The sequence below is a fragment of the Solanum stenotomum genome, chromosome 11 (genome assembly GCF_019186545.1).
Source record: "Solanum stenotomum isolate F172 chromosome 11, ASM1918654v1, whole genome shotgun sequence".
NCBI classification, from domain to species: domain Eukaryota; kingdom Viridiplantae; phylum Streptophyta; class Magnoliopsida; order Solanales; family Solanaceae; genus Solanum; species Solanum stenotomum.
In genome coordinates, this window is record NC_064292.1 from 43,411,557 (window position 1) to 43,427,707 (window position 16,151).

The window sequence follows — 16,151 nt, forward strand, 5'->3', positions numbered from 1 at the left end:
CAGGCTTTTGCACAAGAATTTGATATTAAGTTTATTCCTTTTTAACTCGATATGCACTAGAAAGTGGACACCTGAGCTACCAACGAAATCATCAATGTCTTGATCAAGAAGGTCTGGAGGAAAATCCCAAGAAGTTGTCATTTACCTTGATCACATCATCTGGGCATATATACTAGAAGTCCTGGTGCATGTTAACTGGATTGACCCTGTTTCAACTAAGCTTTTGACAAAGATGCAATCTTCCATGATGAAGTCACAGTCAAGACTCTAAGATGGAGGGAGGGAGCATCCCATCCATTACATGAGTAAATAAGGAGAGACACAGTTTAGGTTGAGGTTCATGACTAGTTATGTATATAGATCTTGGTTGACAAACATGGTTATAGGAGATTCTGATTGAATTATAGAGCATAATTATAATTATGATACCTGTAACTTATCTTTATTTTACGTCAGACTACAGGAGGGACTTTGTTTATATCTTGGCAACTTTTAATAATTAACTCAAGTGTATCACATGGATCATACGACTTTATTACAGATGCATTCAAAAAGCAAATGGAAAAGGAACACAAGCCTGTATTTCATGGAATAAAAGTTGCCCAAAGCGTACGCCGATTTGTAAGTGCATTTTGAAAGTAAAAGAGGCATGTATCACTAGTGAGATTGGAAGTTGTAAGATGAATTTAAACTTGGAAAAAAAATTACCAAAACAAGAAAGATTACTTGACATTTAATGTCTTAAACTAAAGCCTAGATTTAGTTCTGAATACCAAAGAGAAAGCAAACATCCACAATGGAACCACAAGTTACTGCAAACAGAGCATGCAATATGAAGAATCAGCAACATCCATCTCCATAATCATTATTGAACAGTAATTGAAAGCTATAACGAAGCGTTAGGAAGACAAAAGATATGTCCCAAAAAGTTCCAAAACATCCAACTGAGCGTTTTTCATTAGTCGAGTAACAATTAAAACAAACGCAAGTGCGAGATGACACTTTTAGACGGAAACATGATGAGGATGGCAAGTTCTCTGTAGGCAGAATTTATAGAAAAGAGGTATCCTGGATGCCTGAGAACAAAATAGGTCCTTGGAAGAATGTATGGGAAAGTATGGCTCCTACTAAAGTCAAGTGCTTTGCTTGGTTAGTAATCACGAAAGCTTGCCTCACTCATGAGATCCTGCAGAAAAACGGATTGCCAATTGTGTCCAGATGCATGTTATGTAGTGAGGCTAGAGAGACAGATAATCATCTGTTTCTCCATTGTAAAGTCACATCTCAGCTTTGGACTATGTTCCTCAGTTTAACAGAGACAAAATGGTCAATGCCAGAGCACACAGCAAACTTGTTAAGTTGCTGGATTAGGAGAGGGGGAAGCAAGACACAGAAGAAGTGGTGGAGAATAATCCCACACTGCATCTGGTGGACTATCTGGAGGGAGAGGAATGGAAGAAACTTTGAAGATAGATTCAATAGCATTCAGAAAATCAAAGGGAGCTGCATTGCAACTTTCTACTTTTGGTGTAAAGAACATTGTATAGAAAATGCTGAACAATTAATAGATATTTTAGGATTACTGTAATTAGTCTCTTGTTTTAGCTTGTTACTACCTTTTTGGAGGTCTCCAGCATACCTTAATTCTGAGGAATACAACATTACCGGTTTCAAAAAAAAAAAATCAAAAACACACTAGGCCAACACAGATCAAATATAACCTTTTGTTGTAATAGAACACAAACCAAGGAACCATACAGAGCATTTCAAACTCCACTATCTCAATTTCATGAAGTTACTTAAAATCCTTTGAACAGTAACCAAAATATCCCAAACTGCTGATCATGCCGACTCTTCAAGATTGAAAATTGCAAGTTTTCTTTAATTCTAATTATCAACGCAAGAATGATAGTAAGTGTAGCAACCAGTAATCCACTTCCACCAGCCTAGCATGTCATCTCAGTTTCAAAATTTTTAACTCTCTAAGATTAGTACTTAAAAATCTCACTTCTTCAGACTTAAAACAAAATGAACTGGAAATAACATGCATTAAATTTATAACAGAAAGCGGTCTCAATTTCATGGAATTCTACTGTCCTCTTAGCAATAAGCAGAATGTCCCAATCATCGGATCATGCTTACTTACACACTCCAGAGGTGAAAAATGGGAGTTCTTATTATACAAGAATAATAGTGTTTGTAGCAGCCGCTGTTCCATTTATTCCGGCCTAGCAAGCAGTCTAAATTAGAAAACAAGTTTTGAGGGACAACTCCTAATATTTGTACTTGATCACATTTTTGGATAAAAATAAAATGAACCAGAAAAAACCATTTGATATATAGCATAAAGAGTGAAGATATAAATCTGCAGGTTCTAATAGCTCCATTTGTTCTGACAAAGCATAGTCCAGATAAGTAGTGTTTTACATGTAGAGCTTTGGCTTAAAGAACATTATAAGCTCAGAAGTAACATAACACGTTATAGTTTTAAGTATTTTACTTGCAAAACGTGAATAATTTAGGAGAACTTTTAGGTATTAATTCTTTTTGTATTGCATAGATTATATTTCTTAGAAAACCAGATCATTTTGAACATCTAATTCTAAAAGTACATAACATTCAACTGCTACCACAATATCAACCATAAAAAAATAATAATTAGAAACTGCCATATATAGCCAGAATGAAAGTAGGAAGGTCTTACAAAATGCATACACACAATACTTGTTCTCAGGTTGGATGTTTATCAAAACCCCAGCAGCCCAAGAAAAGTTGGAAAAATATTGAACCTGAATCAAAAGCAAGACCTCAAAACTCCATCATCTCTGTCACAATCAGCTCAAAGGTAATGACTATCCGTTTGGGCTGGTTGCAAACAAAAGATGAACGCCAAACTTCTTTCCTAAACCTTCCTTTGATGAATGATGCTCTTTGATAGAAACCATCATTTTCTCACCGCCTTTGATTGGGCGTTTGAAATGTCGTCTTGGCATATAGCTCACCCATGAATAACTCTCATACCATACTAAAATATCTACACCAAAAAGAGGATATTCAATCTTATTTGTCTGATCAGTGATGATAGCAATGGGGATTCCAACACAATGTTCTCCTTGAGTTTCACAAATAGCCCAAACAATCATTCCAAGGAATTCTTGTTCCATGTATCGTGGAACAATCAAAGATATTGAAGATCCCACAACCCGATAGCTTAACCAGCTAGGAATCTCATCATAGTGAAGAAAAACATTTACACCATTGGGTGCAGAATTTGCCTAACATGGATCAGAGAAAAGGTGTTACATACAGAAATATATAAGGGAACAACAGAGTTTGATTTATACAAGTGACAGAGAAACCAACCTTGAAAAAGCCTTCAGATAGAGGATTTTTTCTGAGCATACAACCTATTGCATTCATATACTTTAAGTATTTAAGATTCTCAAGGCCCCGAATCTCAACCAATTCACTGCAATCACAGAAATCCAACAGTTGCAATCTGTTTGCACTTGACAAATCTGGAAGCATTTCTAGTGACCTGCAATTCCTTGTGGATAGTGCTTCTAGGTTACAAGGAAGATTTGGGAGCATAAGGAGATTCGGGCATCCATAGAGGCTAAGGGTTTTTAGCTTGGATAGGTGACTAAGAGTGAGGGGTAGGCTGTGAAAGTTATTTCCACTTAAATCTAAGACTTCCAGTGAGAATAATTGGCCAAGACGATTGGGAATATCTCTTTGGCACAGATTGAAGAAAGGAACTTTTAGAACTTCTAAGGATGGTAAATTTATAATAGAAGATGGAAGAATATCATGATCTTTTGATGCTAAAAAGGATGAAATGATGGAAAGACGAGATTTAGGTTGTAAAATTTTGCAGCCATTTCCTACTTCCAAGAGTTGAAGATTCTTCAGAAGTCCACAAGACACTGGTAGTTGTTTAATAGATGTTCCCATTGCATAAAGTGCCGTCAAATGCCTAAGATTCCCCATGTCAGCAGGCAATTGTTGTAGATTTGTACAATCATTCAGATATAGCTTCTCGAGCGATTTCAGCTTGCAGATGCTATCAGGTAGTCCCTGGAGTTTCTTACACCCAGTGAAATCTAAATACCCGAGAACCTCCAAATATCCAATTGATGAATGCACCTCAGTCAAACTCGAACAACCTCTAAAAACTAGTTTCTCAAGCATTGGTGAACCAGTGAAGTCTGAAGTTCTCACTAGGCTCTCACAATAGCTCAGATCCAAAATCTTCAAACACCTTAAGTGCTGGAAAAATGAAGCAATGTATTAACTCTAGAATAGCAGATTTAATTGTTCAAATTGGAGTAAAGTTGTAGAACATCAGACCTTTGTACTAGGGGACTCTTTGAAGCTGCTGTGTTTCACATCCAAAATAACAAGTTTGTCCAGATGCAAATCCGATGGCAAGTGTTCCAAATGGCAATCATTCCAGCTTAACACTCTAAGCTCCTTAAATATGTCCTTGAAGCTTCCTTGAAGAGTAAGATGATCAATCTGGAGGAGTCTCAGGTTCTTCATTTCTGAAAATACTTTTGTACTCACACACATGTCCTTAAATACTGGTTCTACTAGCTTCAATGCCTCAACTTTTTCCCCTCCCTGGATTCATGATGAGAAATGATCAGTTCCATCAAGACATACAGGATGTGTTCGAAATTTATTGATCAAGATTTAGAATAGAGAGCTCAGGTGAATAAAATCAGTAGTGTAGGGGGGTCAAACTATTAATTAATCAAAGAAAAGTGAAGCACCTCATTAGCTAATGGCTCAATTCAATGCTTAATATTGCATTGGGTATGGTTTTGTGTTTCTCATGCCAATTGATATAATTCCTTGAGGAAGAGACTAAAAAAGAAGCAAAAACTACTCTACATGGATTGGGACCCGCATCTGGTAGTGCTTAAGAATTTTTTTCTAAAACAAATTTTGAGGAGACCTGTTTTCTTATCTTGGGAAAGTATAGGTCAGGCTTCAAAGTAGAATGAACCATTACCTTGCGTCTAGTAATCAAATCAAGAATATCATCGGGATCCCACAATCTGCTACGTTCACCTGGATCTTTGGATTCTGTACGAACAATTTCTCTTCCCATATCTCTAATCAGATTATGCAAGCTCAGTTGATTGGATTCATTTATTGTTACTAAACTCTTCTCGATCAAGACATTAATTCCAATTTCAGGGAAGAAACCGCAACTGCTGAGGACTTTAGAAGCATCTTCCTTGTCCCATCCTTCCAAGAAACATGCGATATCAAGGAGTGTTTCCTTAGTTGTATGATCAGGGAGACCATCAAAGCTTATTCTCAGTTTCTCTATTATCGAATTGTGAGGGATTTGCTTCAATTTCTCAATGAAACTTTTCCACTCTACCATGCCCCTTTTATATAAATCGGATCCCCAAACTTCAAGTGCTAATGGAAGCCCTTGTGCATATGTTACCACACTTTCAGAGACCTCCACAAAGTCTTCTGGAGGGAAGGGTTTCTTGAAAGCAATGCCAACAGAAAAGCTGTAGACTTTCACTTTCGGTCATACACTTGACCTCATATTTTACATCACCTGTGGAACATTTCAGCAAGTGTTCGTCCCTCGTGGTAATGATAATTCTACTGCCAGGACCAAACCAATGCTTCCCTCCCACTAATGAGTATATTTGTCCGTCATCAACATCATCAAGGATTATGAGAACTCTTTTTGATTGAAGCCTTTGTTTAATCAATTCAATTCCATGGTCGACACTGCTGACGTCAATTCTTTTCCTGAGAGTATCCTTGAGAAGCTTTTCTTGCAAAGCAACCAAACCGCTATCCCCCCTTGAAACTTGCGATCCAACATGAAGAAAGGAGCTACGATCAAAATTTGGAGAAATTTGGTTGAAGATGGCTTTTGCTAAGGTAGTTTTACCAACCCCTCCCATGCCCCAGATTCCAACATTCATGACATCACTTGACACCGTCCATGACAACTTATTTATTAGTTCACTAACACGAGAATTAATTCCTACTGGATGCCTTGCAATGTCCATATATTTTTTGTTTAATTTACCCTCTACCTCCTGGATAATCATCTCAATGAACTTGACTTCACTACTGCACAAAAGGAAAAATGGTAGTAGTAAATAAATAGTAGTAGTATTTTTGTAAGGGAGAAAAGGTATTCTGTAAGAAATTAAACAAGATCAAGTCATGAAGTAATAAAATTTTGAAAGGAAAATAATTTTATTCTCTTGCTTTTCAAAAAGGACATCAAAATTAGTAACTAAAAGATGGATGGGAATAATCTAGAAAAACGTCAAGAAGTACTAAACCAATACACAGATGGCCTTTCCATACAACTTCACCTTAGTTAATACCTACCTCACCAGCACATGTATTAATTATTTATGCCTATTAGGCATGTGAGAAGAAATCATATTTGGGGTCTGTAATGCATTTCCTGCATCCTTGGTCAACAGATTTACTGCTATCACTTACTACCCAACACTGCTGAGCAACCATCTATATATCGATAAATAATGGTAATAAAACATTGACTAGAGGTTGAATAGTACTGTCATGTAAAAATAATGAAAAAATAAAATAAAATTGATTGCAGAAACGAGCTAATTATTTGCAGCAATTAATTAATGAGATCTATAGCTAATTATAAACTTGCAACTGCAGTAAGTGCAGCTCTCCATAAATTTGAATTGGATTCATGTTTGGCAAGGGAATCTCCAATTTTCCCAGTTTGACGGCGTACTTCAGAAGGATCAACATCATAAAAAATAGGAATAATGAGCTGTCCAAGTTTTTCTTTACATTCAAGAATTTTGACCAGCTCATTAAGACACCATTTAGATGATGCATATTTTTTGGAGAAAACAACAAGAGAAATTTTTGACTCTTCAATTGCTTCAAGTAAACTCCCTTAAATGGCCTCGCCTCTTGGAAGTTCATCATCATCTCTAAACACATTAATTCCAACATCACATAATGCTTTATAGAGATGATCTAAAAAAGTTCTGCGTACATCTTTTCCCCTAAAATTCAAGAAAACATCATAACATGGTGAATACAAATTTGCCATGGGTGAAGGGTCTCATATACAGGGGAAGTATACTCTTGTATAAATCCTTGAGGGTGGGTAGAAACCATAAAGATCAAATGACTGCTTATATAGTATAGGATAGATAAATATGCTTTCTTTCTTCCTTGGAAAATATGGTACACATTTGTATTATAAGAATTTGCAAAAGATTAATTAAAGAGGAAGAAGAACTTGCAAGGCAATTAATTAGGGCCGGCTCTTGCCTATAAAATTTTTATAAATAAAATATTATGTTTCTCAACCCCATTCAAATAGAAGAAATTTAGAAAATATTGTTTTGGATTTTTACATTTTCTTCGTTAACACTCACATTATTTATCCTTTGTAACTCTTTTTGCACTCTATTTCTTCAAATCTTTGATAGTTAGAGTAATACACTCTCAAAAATATGAATCAATAGTCGAAAAGTGTTGAACAAAGTGCATTATAAATTCTTTTTTTAATTTATTTGTTAATTTTCATATTAAAGTAGGTATACCAAGTTATCAACTTTTTGAATCAAATTCTATGATTCTAACTCTTATCTTTAAAGTTTATCAACTTATTACTTATAAAATTGTGTTAATAATTCATATAATAATTATCTCAATAAAATGATGTTTTTCAATGTTGAATTGATAAAATCTTACTTAAAACTAATAATTAAAAAAAAAAGTGTTTGAAAAATCATTTATATAAAAGATTTATATAGATTTTAGGCCTCTAATAAAAATTTCGCTTTAGGCCACAAATTATGTTGAGCCGCCCTCGGTCAATTTCCTCATAGACTTATTTGAAGAAAAGGTTGACATGGTCAAAAGTGCTTTCATGTAATTTCACTGACATTCCATTTCTTTTGAGTTAATACCTGAATCAATTACATAGCAATTTTGTATGATCAAAGCCATCTGGTTTTCATCAAATTGATGTCTTTGTAAATATGATGCTTAATTTATTTTATCACAAAATGCTAGCAGGTCTTGTTTATTTTTTTCTATTTTGGTAGGGATTTTTCATTTTTCTTTGGGTTTTTCATCCGGTGTAAGGAGTCTTCATTGGAGCTCCAGCTAAATTCAGATCGTGCACTACAGTGCCCATTTTGGGATAGTGCTCCCAATAGAATTTTCTCCATACTCAGAGCTCAAATCTGAGACGTTTGATTAAGGCCGATAATAAGCACCCAATTTTCTTGCCAACAACTCATTATAACCCATGAACCGAACCTCTCTAAACCACAGCACAACCATCGAGATGAATCCTTTTCCCAAATAATTACGAGAAAATCTGAACTAATACCTGCTAAATCAGGAGTGAAGCCAGAACCAACCACCGAACACTCATAATGCACAAAAACCTCACTGATCTTAGTAAAATTTTGTCCTCTTAACATAATTCTCCACGAGCTTTAAGTCACAAAAACTGATCTTTAGACAACACATACTCATCAAGGTAGGTCCCAACTAATCTTATCCAAAGAAGGAGAAGACCAAGTAGCCACCCAAATCTGAATCGATAATGATAAAAAAATTTACAAAATTATTAAAAATTTGTTAACCCAATAACCTAATAGCAATAAATCAATATCAATTTTTTTCGGTTCAATTTTTGCATACCCTTATTTATATAAGATAAATATGTTTTGTTTCTTTAGAAAATATAACAACTTGTAAGAGAACTATCAACTATACTCCTTCATCTTAAATTAAGAGGTTCGAGTTTGAATTCCTTGGCTAGAAATCGCATTTGATAATTCAATATGAACTTTACGAAGTGAATTCAAATGAGTATGGGAACCAGATGAGAAAAAAAAACTTGTAAGAGAACTAGCAAAAGGTTAAATAAAAGTAAAAAACGAACTTGCAAGGCAATTTCCGGTTTCTCACTTTAAGCTTTCATTGAGTGAAATGTCAACTCATTAATTTACTCTTTCTACTTTTTTGTTTACTTTCGGTCACATTCCATAATTAACGTGAAAACCCTTTTATCAGTCCTCTGCCAAAGCAAACTCTCCGTTGAATATATAAGTACTTTTTTTATTATTTATTTATTTAAACAAATGTATGATATATAAGCACTTCATTTTAAATTAAAATATTAAAAAATAAGAATAATTTAAGAGACTTTCCTTTAGGTTTAGTTCATTCACACTAATCTTTTTTTCTGATTTACGAAATTGTGCTTACCTCCCTTAATTTAATTTTATTGTAACAAATTTTCATATCTATTTATTACTTACTAATATAAAAAACTATGACGTGACAAATTTACCCCTACTAATGCTAAACTCTATGATTAGTCAAATAGTGCTGATCTTTTAATTACTTTAAAGTTAATTGTATGAATGCTTTTATTTAAGAAATTTCTTAAAGAATAAAATAAAAACATAAATCTAGGCGAGCTATTTTTCTAATTCCAAGTTCTTTCAATAAGAGATCATTTCTATAATAAAATAAGATATGATGCCTCTATATGCTTTGTTTAAGGTTTTAATGGAAGTATTATAATAGATTAAGTGATTGAGATATCGGCAATTACCGACAAATTATTACATTAGACAATGTTGAGATTAGGAATTTTCAAGAAGATATTTTTAACAATATTTGATAAAATCATCATGGGGATCACCGATAGTAATTAGGGCTGTTTCGGTCAGTTAGGTCCAATTTTAAAGTTTATTAGTTATTGACTTGTGGACATGCTAAATCGTCGTAGAACACTTAACTTATCGATTATCAATTTATCTGTTATTGATCGTTATCGATTTGGTTATTGATTTAATTGTTTAAGATTCGACACAAAAATAAATTATTGAAAATCACTTAGAAACAAGGTGACAAATCAAATCAACCTTGCACATGAATTATATTGATACATTGCATCTTATAATCGAAAGTTTGAGACTGTCAGAAATAAAAATAGGAAACTAAATTCTAAGTCAAAGACTTTATATACCAAATGATATAAATATAGTTTATCAATTTACTATTGGATTATCGATTAACCTGTTAAGAAAAAACTTCAAACTGTTATGACTTGATAGCCCGATAATAAAGAAAATCAAAATTGTTATCAAAATCGTTAAACTAATAACCTATTATCGATAACTAATAACTTTTTTTCGATTCAAATTATCAATTTCGATTGGATTTTGAACAATCCTATCTATATAATCAAATGAGTATGAGAAGGGAATTTTGTTTATAATGGATTTTGGGATTGTTGGCGGCAGTGAAAAAAGGCCTCCAGTGGAGAGAAATCAACAAATGTGTCCAATGTCAGATTCAGAATTAAAGTCGATGTTTCTCTTAAGTACCAATCACAAAATAGAATAAACAAAGTTATGACTCATAAAAAAAGACAAGCACATCTAAACACAATATCGAAAAAATTAATATGAAGAACTATAATAATATTATTTTGGATAAAAAAAACGTTTTCGATTTTAATAAAAGCTTATCTAGAAAAAATCACCCAAAGAGCAGCTTGGAATGTTTTGTTGCCAACCTTTAGCACCCATGTATGACCACCGGTGCCAATTCACATTTTCTTATACGGATGCTCATTTTTTAATTTAATACCATTACTTGAAATTTCTATATAAATATAGTCTATTCGAATGAAATTAATGGATGCTCGAACATTCAAAAAGCTCAATGTATATCCGTTCCTGATGAAAGAGGAGAAGATGGTAGAGAGATTTTGGCATGTTGGATTGGTTTGTGATTCCACCTCTATTTTATGGTTGTACCGATTTTTTTATTAGTAAGGCTAAATTGTCATATTTGTTGTAAAACAAGAGGAAAATACAAAAATACTTAAACAATATAGGGAGACAAATTGTGATGGAAAGTATAAAGTTGAGACTCTTATTTAATCTCTTCGAGTGTGTCATTCTTAAGGGTAAAGAATACCTTTTTATAGGATGTAGAATTCACCCGTTTACAATCTTAAACCAAATACGTTAGTACATCTTTAAGGCTTACATTAAATTAATATATTACGTTAGGTTATTGATGAAAATAAATATCCACAATTAAATGAATTTGTAATGCTCCCTCTTGGATGTTTATAGATAATGTGCCTCGTTAAAACCTTATTAGGAAAATCCCAGTGGGAAAAAGCCTAGTGAAGGAAAAAGAGTACACACATCTTGTAATACGCCTTGAGTGCTGCCTCATTAAAAACCTTACTAGGAAAACCCAATGGGACAAAACCTTGGTTAAGGGAAAAAGAGTACATCGCGTATTTTACTCCCCCTGATGAAAACTTTACTTGATATCTCGGAGACGACGCATTCCAATCTTATATCTTAGCTTCTCAAATGTTGATGTTGGCAATGCCTTAGTGAATAAATCTGGAAGATTAATTATCACTCGAACGAATCTGTTGAACATTTATCTCACCATTTTGTTGAAGATCATGTGTGAAAAAGAATGCTTTGTTCGGTCTCCTTTGATATATCCTCCCTTTAATTGAGCTATGCAAGCAACATTATCTTCATACAATATTGTTGGAGTTTTTGTTTGCACAAAAAAACCGCATAATTACAAAATATGTTGAGTCATTGATCTCAACCATATACACTCTCGATTGGCTTCATGAATGACTATTATCTCTGCATGATTTGAAGAAGTAGCAACTATTGTTTGCTTCATCGAACGCCATGATATAGCTTTGCCTCCATATGTGAATAAATAGTCTATCTGAGATCGAATTTTATGTGGGTCAGACAAATAGCAGTTTGATTAGTTAGGCAAGAATTAGTAATGCAGAGGTTATTTCTTATCAGCTGTTTGATTCATTGCTTCGCACTTAATCTTCTGTTTGGTTTAAGATTCTCCTAAAAACTTCTTTCCAATTATACTCTTGAATTATTATGAGATTTTCTACTACAGTTTGGAGTCCAATTGGGGTTTTTGACTCATTAAATTATTAATGGCTGACTTTTATTGAAGCAAAAAAGGTTGGAAAGAAAAATGTGTGCTGTGTGGTTAAAGAAATCTTGCTTAAATTATTGTTGGTTGCTAAACCTGTTGTTTATACTATTTATTGTTTCAAAATACCTGATTCTTTTTATAAGGAGATCTGTAGTTTGCAAAAATTTTGTCGGAAGAAAATAAGGTGTAGTGTCCATGGTTTTAAATCTAGGTATTTGTACTAGTGATCTAGTATAATGGATTTTGGTCTTAAATCTGATTGTTCTTGTTGTAGTAGTAGAGACACAGTTTGCCCTGCTAAAGACAAAAACTGGAACTTAGCAGAACTCCTTGTGTTATCTAACCTTTTAAGTTAAAGACTATCTTGGGAAGCTAGGAACTAATGTTTCTGTGCTAATGGTAGGTTGATTGATTTGAGAATTAATGCAGCAAAAACCCAGTCAGAATGGAATGAGGTTTATATTGTCAATTCTGTACTATTCCTATCGTTGTCATTGGTCCTGCCTCCTTTGATGATATAAAATTTTCTCTTTGATGGCATCACTACCTGTACTTATTCTGGCTTTAATGATACCTATTCTAGATTATATTTTTCCACAATGGCTTGCTCGTTTCATGGCTGAACTATTGGTTGGATTAGCTCACTTTTTTGTAGGTTATATATTCACTTATGCGGCTTTCTTGATTGCCTCTACGTCAGGCAAATATCGTCAATCTTTTAATGTCTGTATCCACGACAAGTTGTGACAGGTCATCTCTTACTGCTAAAGCCGTTGCCATTTGTGATGGATGCTGTATTAAGGGCTGAACGTGATGTTTAACGAGTTTATCAATATGCTGACTCTCAAGCTGGACATGTAATGATTGGTTTCAGCAATTCCGGACGGTATTACAGTCCTTGTTCAGTCGATAAGCAAGCTTTTTTTCTTTACTGGAAAGGATAGAACCAAGTCAGTCTTTAGCTGAACTTCCTACACATGCATAGTTTCAAAGGACATGTTATTTTATGTGGTTTCAATGGAGTATTTCAGATGGGGTGTCAGTTAGGTAAGATGATATGATTTAGTTCATTTCCAGAACCAAATCATTCTTATATTTGGTACTCAATCGAAAAGTGATCATAACCGATAAACGTACAATATTTATGCCTTTGCATAAGAAGTTGATATCAAGTTTATTCCTGTTTAATTCTATTGTGCACAAGTGTACACCTGAGCTACCAACGAATTCATCCATGTGTGAATCAAGAAGGTCTAGAGGACAACCCAAGTTGACATTTACCTTCATCACATCATCTGGACATATATACTAGAAGTCCTGGTGCATGTTAACTGGATTGACCCTGTTTCAATTAAGCTTTTGACAAAGATGCAATCTTCCATGATGAAGTCACAGTCAAGACTCTAAGATGGAGGGAGGGGGCACGATCCCATCCATTACATGAGTAAATCAGGAGAAACACAGTTTAGGTTGAGGTTCATTACTAGTTATGTATATAGATCTTGGGAGATTCTGATAGAATTATAGAGCATAATTATGATTATGATACCTGTAACTTATCTTTATTTTACGTCAGACTACAGGAGGGACTTTGTTTATATCTTGGCAACTTTTAATAACTAACTGAAGTGTATCCAGTATTTCATGGAATAAAAGTTGCCCAAAGCGTACGCCTATTTGTAAGTGCATTTTGAAAGTAAAAGAGGCATGTATCACTAGTGAGATTGGAAGTTGTAAGATGTATTTAAACTTGGAAAAAAAATTACCAAAACAAGAAAGATTGCTTGACATTTAATGTCTTAAACTAAAGCCTAGATTTAGTTCTGAATACCAAAGAGAAAGCAAACATCCACAATGGAACCACAAGCTACTGCAAGCAGAGCATGCAATATGAAGAATCAGCAACATCCATTTCCATAATCATTATTGAACAGTAATTGAAATCTATAACGAAGGGTTAGGAAGACAAAAGACATGTCCCAAAAAGTTCCAAAACATCCAACTGAGTGTTTTTCATTAGTCGAGTAACAATTAAAACAAACGCAAGTGCAAGATGACACTTTTAGATGGAAACATGATGAGGATTGCAAGTTCTCTGTAGGCAGAATTTATAGAAAGGAGGTATCCTGGATGCCTGAGAACAAAATAGGTCCTTGGAAGAATGTATGGGAAAGTATGGCTCCTACTAAAGTCAAGTGCTTTGCTTGGTTAGTAATCACGAAAGCTTGCCTCACTCATGAGATCCTGCAGAAAAACGGATTGCCAATTGTGTCCAGATGCATGTTATGTAGTGAGGCTAGAGAGACAGATAATCATCTGTTTCTCCATTGTAAAGTCACATCTCAGCTTTGGACTATGTTCCTCAGTTTAACAGAGACAAAATGGTCAATGCCAGAGCACACAGCAAACTTGTTAAGTTGCTGGATTAGGAGAGGGGGAAGCAAGACACAGAAGAAGTGGTGGAGAATAATCCCACACTGCATCTGGTGGACTATCTGGAGGGAGAGGAATGGAAGAAACTTTGAAGATAGATTCAATAGCATTCAGAAAATCAAAGGGAGCTGCATTGCAACTTTCTACTTTTGGTGTAAAGAACATTGTATAGAAAATGCTGAACAATTAATAGATATTTTAGGATTACTGTAATTAGTCTCTTGTTTTAGCTTGTTACTACCTTTTTGGAGGTCTCCAGCATACCTTAATTCTGAGGAATACAACATTACCGGTTTCAAAAAAAAAAAATCAAAAACACACTAGGCCAACACAGATCAAATATAACCTTTTGTTGTAATAGAACACAAACCAAGGAACCATACAGAGCATTTCAAACTCCACTATCTCAATTTCATGAAGTTACTTAAAATCCTTTGAACAGTAACCAAAATATCCCAAACTGCTGATCATGCCGACTCTTCAAGATTGAAAATTGCAAGTTTTCTTTAATTCTAATTATCAACGCAAGAATGATAGTAAGTGTAGCAACCAGTAATCCACTTCCACCAGCCTAGCATGTCATCTCAGTTTTAAAAAATTTAACTCTCTAAGATTTGTACTTAAAAATCTCACTTCCTCAGACTTAAAACAAAATGAACTGGAAATAACATGCATTAAATTTATAACAGAAAACGGTCTCATTTTCATGGGTTTCTACTGTCCTCTTAGCAATAAGCAGAATGTCCCAATCAACGGATCATGCTTACTTACACACTCCAGAAGTGAAAAATGGGAGTTCTCTTTAGTTCTTATTATACAAGAATAATAGTATTTGTAGCAGCCGCAGTTCCGTTTATTCCGGCCTAGCAAGCAGTCTAAATTAGAAAACAAGCTTTGAGGGACAACTCCTAATATTTGTACTTGAAGATCTCACATTTTCGGATAAAAATAAAATGAACCAGAAAAAACCATTTGATATATAGGCATAAAGAGTGAAGATATAAATCTGCAGGTTCTAATAGCTCCATTTGTTCTGACAAAGCATAGTCCAGATAAGTAGTGTTTTACCTGTACAGCTTTGGCTTAAAGAACATTATAAGCTCAGAAGTAATATAACACCTTATAGTTTAAAGTATTATACTTGCAAATCGTGAATAATTTAGGAGAACTTTTAGGTACTACCTCTTTTTGTATTGCATAGATTATATTTCAAAGAAAACCAGATCATTTTGAACATCTAATTCTAAAAGTACATAACATTTAACTGCTACCACAATATCAACCATAAAAAAAATAATTAGAAACTGCCATATATAGTCAGAATGAAAGTAGGAAGGTTTTACAAAATGCATGCACACAATACTTGTTCTCAGGTTGGATGTTTATCAAAACCCCAGCAGCCAAAGAAAAGTTGGAAAAATATTAAACCTGAATCAAAAGCAAGACCTCAAAACTCCATCATCTCTGTCACAATCTGCTTGAAAGGAATGACTTTCCTTTTGGGCTGGTTGCAAACAAAAGATGAACCCCAAACTTCTTTACTAAACCTTCCTTTGATGAATGATGCTCTTTGATAGAAACCATCATTTTCTCACCGCCTTTGATTGGGCGTTTGAAATGTCGTCTTGGCATATAGCTCACCCATGCATAACTCACATACCGTACTGCAATATCTACACCAAAAAGAG

General features: G+C 34.2%; 2 protein-coding genes across 3 annotated transcripts in view; one reads left to right on the top strand and one right to left on the bottom strand.

The window, feature by feature from the left end:
- LOC125845042 (dephospho-CoA kinase-like) overlaps positions 1-12,942 on the top strand; it is a 98,118-nt gene extending 85,176 nt beyond the window's left edge. The window contains exon 4 of one of the 2 annotated variants that reach the window (XM_049524457.1): positions 12,772-12,942. The gene's annotated coding sequence lies outside the window, so the exon portion shown is untranslated. The remainder of the gene's footprint in view (positions 1-12,771) is intronic. The other variant, XM_049524453.1, reaches the window with a different exon arrangement.
- The window catches only part of LOC125845946 (disease resistance protein RUN1-like), a 53,312-nt gene that overhangs the window by 32,121 nt on the left and 5,040 nt on the right, over positions 1-16,151 (bottom strand). The window contains exons 3-5 of the mRNA XM_049525429.1: positions 5,018-5,479; positions 4,351-4,623; positions 3,539-4,269 (exon numbers count right to left, since the gene is read on the bottom strand). Coding sequence (XP_049381386.1) covers positions 3,539-4,269; positions 4,351-4,623; positions 5,018-5,479 — 1,466 coding nt within the window. The remainder of the gene's footprint in view (positions 1-3,538; positions 4,270-4,350; positions 4,624-5,017; positions 5,480-16,151) is intronic.